At 32.0% G+C, this 8,208-nt stretch overlaps 2 protein-coding genes across 5 annotated transcripts in view; one reads left to right on the top strand and one right to left on the bottom strand.

Moving 5' to 3' along the window:
• Positions 1-3,079, top strand: part of LOC111706932 (general transcription factor 3C polypeptide 1) — a 26,978-nt gene extending 23,899 nt beyond the window's left edge. For 2 of the 4 annotated variants that reach the window (XM_023479882.1, XM_023479885.1), the window contains exons 28-31: positions 277-410; positions 833-1,005; positions 1,643-1,707; positions 2,603-3,079. In XM_023479882.1, coding sequence (XP_023335650.1) covers positions 277-410; positions 833-1,005; positions 1,643-1,707; positions 2,603-2,719 — 489 coding nt within the window. In that variant the 3' untranslated portion in view covers positions 2,720-3,079. The remainder of the gene's footprint in view (positions 1-276; positions 411-832; positions 1,006-1,642; positions 1,708-2,602) is intronic. The other 2 variants (XM_023479884.1, XM_023479883.1) reach the window with 2 other exon arrangements.
• Positions 3,080-6,977: 3,898 nt separating this feature from the next.
• The window catches only part of LOC111706941 (dynein light chain 4, axonemal-like), a 4,031-nt gene continuing 2,800 nt past the window's right edge, over positions 6,978-8,208 (bottom strand). The window contains exons 3-4 of the mRNA XM_023479896.1: positions 7,233-7,292; positions 6,978-7,082 (exon numbers count right to left, since the gene is read on the bottom strand). Coding sequence (XP_023335664.1) covers positions 6,978-7,082; positions 7,233-7,292 — 165 coding nt within the window. The remainder of the gene's footprint in view (positions 7,083-7,232; positions 7,293-8,208) is intronic.

The raw sequence follows: 8,208 nt of genomic DNA, 5'->3' as shown, positions 1-8,208 counted from the left end.
CCCTGATCTTAATATAGTTCTCCAGGTTCTAATCCAACCCTGATCTTAATATAGTTCTCCAGGTTCTAATCTAACCCTGATCTTAATATAGTTCTCCAGGTTCTAATCTAACTCTGATCTTAATCTAGTTCTCCAGGTTCTAATCTAACCCTGATCTTAATATAGTTCTGCAGGTTCTAATCCAACCCTGATCTTAATATAGTTCTCCAGGTTCTAATCCAACCCTGATCTTAATCTAGTTCTCCAGGTTCTAATCTATCCTTAATATTATCTTAGTATGCTGCCCGTTTATCCCGTGAGGTGTCTGATGCTGTACAAAAGATAAACTGGGATGAGATGGAAGAGGTTCTGGTTAGAATACGTCCTTGGATCCGGGTAGATGGAACACTCAACCGGAGAGTGTTGGATAGGTATCTTATTTCTTTAATTTTTCTAGGTTCTATTTATATATTTTTGTTAAGATATCGATCTTATGTTTCTATCCGTTTTCCAGAACTGATTATCAATCTTCTAGGTGATATTTCTAGACTTTGTTATCTTTCTAGATTTTCTGGTTTATTTAAAATAAGTTTTTATTTATCTTGTTTTGAGTAAATGTTCCAAAAAATATTCGTAAAGATAAGAACTGTTAGCCCAAACAACCAGGGGTGCTAGCCCCGATAAATCTTATCTTATCTTATGCTATTAAAAATCTGAATTTTTTTTTTTCTTTTTTTATTGGTTTAATGGGAAGGTAGAGTTAACAAATTTTAAGAAAATATTAAATCAAACTAGATTATTTGGTTGCCCTCCTCCCACTCCACAAACCCAAAATGACTTGTCTACGTTCCAGGTTGCTCGGTGCTGTGCTGGGCGGTGTAATGCAACAACCTGGATCTCTTCTATCCAACCTTACTTCAAGATTCTCACCAGCTCTACAACCAACCCATTCAAGGGAGCTTCTCTTCATTCTACAAGAGATACAAGCTGTATCAATACTTAAACTAGTCAAGCAGAGTACTATAGGTAGGATACAGACTATTCTACAGGAGATACAAGCTGTATCAATACTTAAACTAGTCAAGCAGAGTACTATAGGTAGGATACAGACTATTCTACAGGAGGTACAAGCTGTATCAATACTTAACCTAGTCAAGCAGAGTACTATAGGTAGGATACAGACTATTCTACGGGAGATACAAGCTGTATTAATACTTAAACTAGTCAAGCAGAGTACTATATGTAGGATACAGACTATTCTACAGGAGATACAAAATGTACCAATACTGAAATTGCATTAGATTTTCCACACATTAAATTTACTATGGTTACTACAAGATTAAATTTGATGTAAGTTTTTTTTTACTTATTGCATGTGTTAAGAAATTTTATTTATTTTTTACTTCGGTTTTTTTTAAAAGTCCATCCTCCAATTTTCGCAAAACTTTTTTTTAGAGATTCCCTGTAATGTATTTAATGATTATTCAAAGTTTCATTTTTGGTTTTTAATTGCTGTTAGAGCAAACGCTTTTAGAACCTTAATTTTAGGATGGTTTTTCAAAATTTGCTTTAGCAAACAAACAAACAAACACAATACAAACTAACAAACAAACTAGTAGAATCGATCATTGATTTAAATTTATTTACACTGCTTAAATTTTAGGACTTTGGAGTAAACCGGGAAAAGTAAGTTTAAAGCCTGCCGATATATTGGACCTTGATACTGAGGTTAGTCTTCTTTATAATAAAGATCTTCGTATTTATATTTATATGTTAGCTAAGGCTGGCCAAACGGCTCGACCAAAATGGCTGAAAATCTTTGAGGAAACCATGAGTATCATGGGGAGGGGGGTAACGTAGGCTAAAAAATTAAAAATTTGTTTCTTCGAAAATAAATTTTGTTTAAATCAGTATTTTCAAAAAAAATTTAAGTTTACGGGCAACGCCGGGAACGTCAGCTAGTTATTAACAAAATATTGTTACTAATATTTTAATCATGAGAGAATGTTTTACATTTAAAAGATTAAAAGAATCTCAAATGTTTATATATTTTATAACATTACGTTTGCTTTAATTACATTATGCAACATTTTTCTCTGACCAAAGATATGAACTAAAAACTATTATTATAACGATGGTATAAATGGTGTTGTCTAATATTTTTGTTCAGAGAAAAAATTAGCATAACCTTACTAAAAGCAGAGCCCGCGATTAAATATTTTTGGAAAATAAGACTTATTGTCATTGAGACTAATTTAAGACTTGAGCTTTTGGATTTAAGTTGTAATCTAATTTCCATTAAGTCTGGTTTATTCAACCGGTTTAATATTGTGTTCAGCGGATTTGCAGGGTTGGAATTGGCTGGTTGGAACTAAGATAAGATAAACTAAACATTAAGACTAATTCTCCACTGAAACCAACCAAGGTCGATTTTTATTATATTGGGTCCTGAAGTCGAGCCTAAGAGCTGTCGCTAGCTGATTCATAAGTTGACTCTAGGATTGAACCTTGAATCTGGGTTTAAGGAAATAGGACTCGAGCTTAAACTTTGAAATCTCGGGCTCAGTTCATAGAAAACCATTTTCATTTTACACAAAATTTTTATTCGTTTTCTATTTTTCAGTTGATCGTAGAACCCAGTGTGGACAGTATTCTTAAACTAGGACAGTTCATTGGAGACAAACTATACTCACAAGACTTTGTCTGCCAGTGCCCCTGTCATCCAGAGAGAAGAATGTAAATATTCTACCAGTCCCCCTGTCATCCAGAGAGAAGAATGTAAATATTCTACCAGTGCCCCTGTCATCCAGAGAGAAGAATGTAAATATTCTACCAGTCCCCCTGTCATCCAGAGAGTAGAATGTAAATATTCTACCAGTCCCCCTGTCATCCAGAGAGAAGAATGTAAATATTCTACCAGTCCCCCTGTCATCCAGAGAGAAGAATGTAAATATTCTACCAGTCCCCCTGTCATCCAGAGAGAAGAATGTAAATATTCTACCAGTTACAAATAATTTTGTTATCCAAATCATCCTGATCTGTTGAACCCAAATATAGAATTTTAAGATGAAAGATAAAAATAAATATTTTTTAGTTTTTACATTTTCATATTTTTATAAAACTACAAAACATGAGATATTACAAATAAGCAATAATAATTTACTATGCAGTTTGGACCCGCCTTATCAGTGTTGGTTGTTTTGAGTGGTTGGCCCTAAGTTAGTTAACGACAATGAATATAATTGTATACGCACATCAAATTCTTTTATGTTTTGGGATAGATAAGGAGTTGATTAAGAGATAATCTGCGGCAGGGTGAGATCATTAACGAAGTGTACAGTGTCAGATACGTAAACATATGGTGATGTACACAACCGATCACCCTATTAATTAATAGAGTGGTCGGTTGTGTATATCTGAGGTAAGCTTTAACTCTTCGTAAGGTGTATAAATTGAGTTTACAGTTGATACACTGTGGCACGAACCCATTTTTTATTTCCTATTATGATGATCCCTGAATTCTGGAACATCCTCTCAGATGAACCCTACTGGAGAAAACAACTTATGGAATCTACACTGAATAGAAGTTTCCCTCTTTGTGTTCAAATGTGTTTGTGGACTGCAGAACCCATAATAACGTTTAAAAAGTGGTCGTGTAGTGAATGTAGTTCACGTACTTTATCGGACGATAGTTGGTCCGCTATCGCAGTCTCACGCACAATTCTTATATGATAGATAGATAATTTTACGAGAGACATCTAGCGGCTAAACTATCGTGCCCCAAAGTACGTGAACTACACGACCACTATCTATAGATTTGTTTGCGGTTTTGCTTTACAAATCTTGGATTATACTTTATAATTCTCTCACAAACGTTGGAGTATAGAGAGGCTGTTCGCATCACAATATATTAATTCTGTTCTAATCTAAAAGTTGCAGTTTCATCGTCATTATATTGTATATTTAAGACAATAGAAGAATGGTAAGAACCAAGGTTTATAACATGGTAAAAATTCTTTTACTCATCCCGGCCCCCCCTCTTAGCGCGTGAGGGGGTCAAAATAATTGCGCCACATAAACATTATATATATATACATATGTATAATTTAGGGTGAAACACGAAGGGGGTTAAAAAATTGGGTTCATAGTTTCTATGGGTGATGTGGAGCGGCATGAGCATTTTGTGAAAATTTGAGGTTGTTTTTAAAATTGCATCGGGTGGAAGTCTTTTTCAGGAAAATCCCCAACTTTACTTTTTTTGCCATTAAAACATCATCCTCAGAAATAGTGATTTGTTCACCTGTTGGCCGGAGAACAAACGATAAACTTATCATCAACAGAGCGGCCCACAGCAAATCAAGCGTGTAAAAAACTATAAAATTTAAAATACATGAAAATTTTTTTTAAAAGTCTGTCACCAAATTCCAAAAAAATCAATTCTGAAGGGACAGACAATATAAAGTCGTTCTACAACTGCAATTGATTCATATTCTTGAGAAAATATGGTTTAGGATTTATTGTATTTTATCTGAAATGAGACAAACAAAGATATTTCTTGGAGACCATACTTCTCCACTGTCTATAAAATAGAGAAAAATAAATGCATATTGACCAAGGAGTACGTAATAGAAGGGAAGATACAACTGATGCGGCCCGCCCAACAATATGATTATACTTGCTTTGAAGACGGTACTCCATTTGTATAAGAAATATTCAGAATTGGTTTTTGTACACGCGGTTATTGCACATCAGACAAATATTTCTTTTTCAAATGGAGTATGGTAGGGCGGGCCGCGTCAGTTGTATCTCCCTTCTATTACATACTCCTTGTTATTGACAAGAGATCCTAGAATCCCTCATTTACTACTGTATTGGGGAAAACATATATTTAAAGTTTTATTCACAATGATTTACCTAATTTTCCCATTTATAAATATCAGGAATAATACGTTTGTTTCATGCTTATGTAGGGTGTCAAAAATATTATTGAATTTAACTGCAATAATTTTACCGCCTTTTTACCAAAATTCCAACCCACGATTTCTCAAAAGCGTGATGTGTACTTAACTGTCCGTTGGACGCTCTGGATGTTTTTCAGGCAAAATTGGTCTTTGTAAGTTCCCTTAACTTCCCTTTAAAGTAGTGAAAACAAAATAATTACATGTTTCAATCTGAATTTTGTGACATCCTGTACTTATATTCCCCTGGTTATATTACAAGGAAGTTTATTTGCCACTAATTATTCACTCTATCAGCAACCCAGGCTCTAGGAGGCTATAATACATACATCCAGGGGCGGATCAGAGGGACCCTAGCCCCCCCCCCTGATCAAGATTTGATTAATAACAGTATTGTCATAATTGTCATGTACAGTTGTATATATTTTGATTATGTATTTTGATAATAAATTTTTTTTATGTTGTAAGTTTATATTTTTTAACAAACAAGAAATATAAATTTACTGCTTTTTGTTAAAATTTTAGGGAGAGGGGGGGGGGAGCCCAAAAAATATGGGCCCTCCCTGAGATATTGGTTAAATCCGCCCCTGCATAGATCCATTCAATCAAGTCTTTTTTATCCATTAATGGAATGGTTGGTTGGAAAAACAGTTGAAATTAATTCTGACACTTAATTGATTAATTTTGGCCGGGTACTTTTGAGCAACTGATCACAATTATTCGTTTGGAATTAAAGGGACTATTTACATTATTTCAAGTGAGTTTCCATTTAATGAATAACATCTAATGATCTAAGCCCCTTCTTTTAATAAAATAAATGGATATTGAATAATCAATGACCAAGAGAAAGTGTAAACTGTTTTTTAGTGATTAACAATTTTGTGCCTTCATTATACACTAGACTGAAAAAAGAAATATTAATAGATTTTTTTTACTTAAATCAAAGAAAGATTTTATATTTGTATGATCTCTCATCATGTTATAATTAAAGTTTCCCACGATGATAATATGTTTTAATTTTAAATGTTAAACTTTTTATTATTAACTAGCTGAAGTGCCCGGCGTTGCCCGTGAAATTTTTCAAAATGAAATTCTTTAAACAATTATGATTTTAAAAAAATGATTTTTGAAGAAAAAGAATTAGAATTTTGTTAGCCTATCTGGCCAGGGGCACTCAAGGGTTCCCTCAAAAACTTTCAGCCAATTCGTTTAAGCCGTTTAGCCAGCTATAGCTAACATACAATCAAATATATATGAGTGAAGAGTTTTACTACATATATAACAAACGACACTGAATATAAACACTTTAATTTAAACAATTTAGTTTGTAATTTTACGAAATATTGTAATCTTGCAGATATCTCTAAATACAAAAAGCGCTGAACTCGTTAAAATAAACGTTTATACAGGTTAATAAAATTATAAATATCAGAAACAATGATGAGATATCAGGAACAATGATGAAACATCAGGAACAGGTTAAGATNGATTATAGATCTTCAGAGATCTTTATAATCTTTATAGAACTTCAAGATCTTTTACATACAGAGCTTTCCCATGCCATATTAGATTATCTCAAAGCTTTAACGCCAAAATAAACACATGATACTTTATAAACCTAACATTTTCTGCAAGAAAATTTTTTTATCAGCCTTATTCAATTTTACTAAGTTATTTATTCTTCCTAAAAGTTCTTATTAGTCCCGACAAAAATGGAATTTAGACCCATTGACGATCTAATATGATATGTCAACTAAATATGTCTGAACAAGATAAACATTTAGATTTAAAAGAAAATCTTATAGATCTTTAGATATCTTTAAAGATATCATAGAACTCTTTAGAACTTATAGATCTTTACTAATATTTTTAAATCTTTATAAAGAAGTTTATAGATCTTTAAAGATATCATGTCTCATCTTTTTTTTAATATCTACAAATCTTTATATTGAAGTTTATAGAACTGTAAAGATATCTATAGAACTCTTTAAAACTTTTTAGATCTTTGCATATATCTTAAAAGCTCTTTATATTTTTTATTTATTTAACCTCATATGTGAGGTCGAAGCTAAATCCTTCCCCCACTACGACATGCCAGGTCGGTCCATACTTTATATCCAGGTTCTCTTTTATCATCTTTGCAGCCTTAAAGAGACATTTTCACTCTATCANAACAATCTTCAACAGTCTTAAAGAGATACAAAACAATCCTCAACAGCCTTAAAGAGACATTTTACAAAACAATCTTCAACAGTCTTAAAGAGATACAGAGTATATTTTAAAAAAATATCTTACCAATTCGTTGTTGTTCACATGTTTTTCACAAGCATTTGTGCATAACTCAAGAGTTTCAGTCTAACAATAAAAATGTAGTATATAATTACTAATTAGTTATACTTTAGTATATTTTAGTTTATAAAGATCCGACTCCTTCACTCGATCACTTAATCTTAATCTTAATCTCTTAATCGCTTTTAATTTCCTGTTAATCCGCTCTTTTTAAATATTCCGACCAATGAGAGCTCTCTCATTTAATGGCGCGCAAATTTTCAAATATCCCGGCTTCTGATTGGCTGTTTGGGATTCCGCATACGCCACTCTATTGGTTGAATTTCATAACTTTTCTTGAAACTAAAAAGAGGAGATCAAGCATTGATCTCAATATCGACAATTCTAAAGTTTCAGGTTTGAAGATTTTTAGAGATATATCAGATGCAACAATTTACAAATTACTAAATCCTTGGCGACACTTCTGAAGAAAAATATAGAACAAAAACGATATTCCATTTAAAAGAAACTATTTTTTTAATTTTCAATTTTCTTTGAATCTTGGGGAATTTAAAAGAATATTTATGCAATTTTTTATAAAATTATTAGTTTATATCAGAAAAAGTAGAATAAATGAAAATATTTCTGAGAGTAAATGATACAGTCATTTCTTCAGTTTTCTGGTTCTCTCTTATAACTGTGATAAACAACAATTTTAAAATAACCGAAGTCCTGTTTATTAAGCGAAAACTTCTTCTGTAGAGATTGTAAATTGTAATAAAATTGATAGGTTTACAACTTCAAGACTGTCATAAACTTTCCTTTTACTCGGGAAATAACAGTTTAAGACAATAACAAAAGTATTAAAGCAAAGCAAAGTAAGTATAAAAAATATTAAAATTTTTAATAACCTTCACTAAATGATTCTGTAATTAATTTCAATATATATAATATACATATATCTATCTATATAATAAAACAAGAAATTCATATATATATATAT

The sequence above is a fragment of the Eurytemora carolleeae genome, unplaced genomic scaffold, assembly GCF_000591075.1.
Source record: "Eurytemora carolleeae unplaced genomic scaffold, Eaff_2.0 scaffold468, whole genome shotgun sequence".
Taxonomy (NCBI): Eukaryota; Metazoa; Arthropoda; class Copepoda; order Calanoida; family Temoridae; genus Eurytemora; species Eurytemora carolleeae.
Note: the sequence above shows the minus strand (reverse complement) of the source record. Positions and strands in the feature narration are given on the sequence as shown.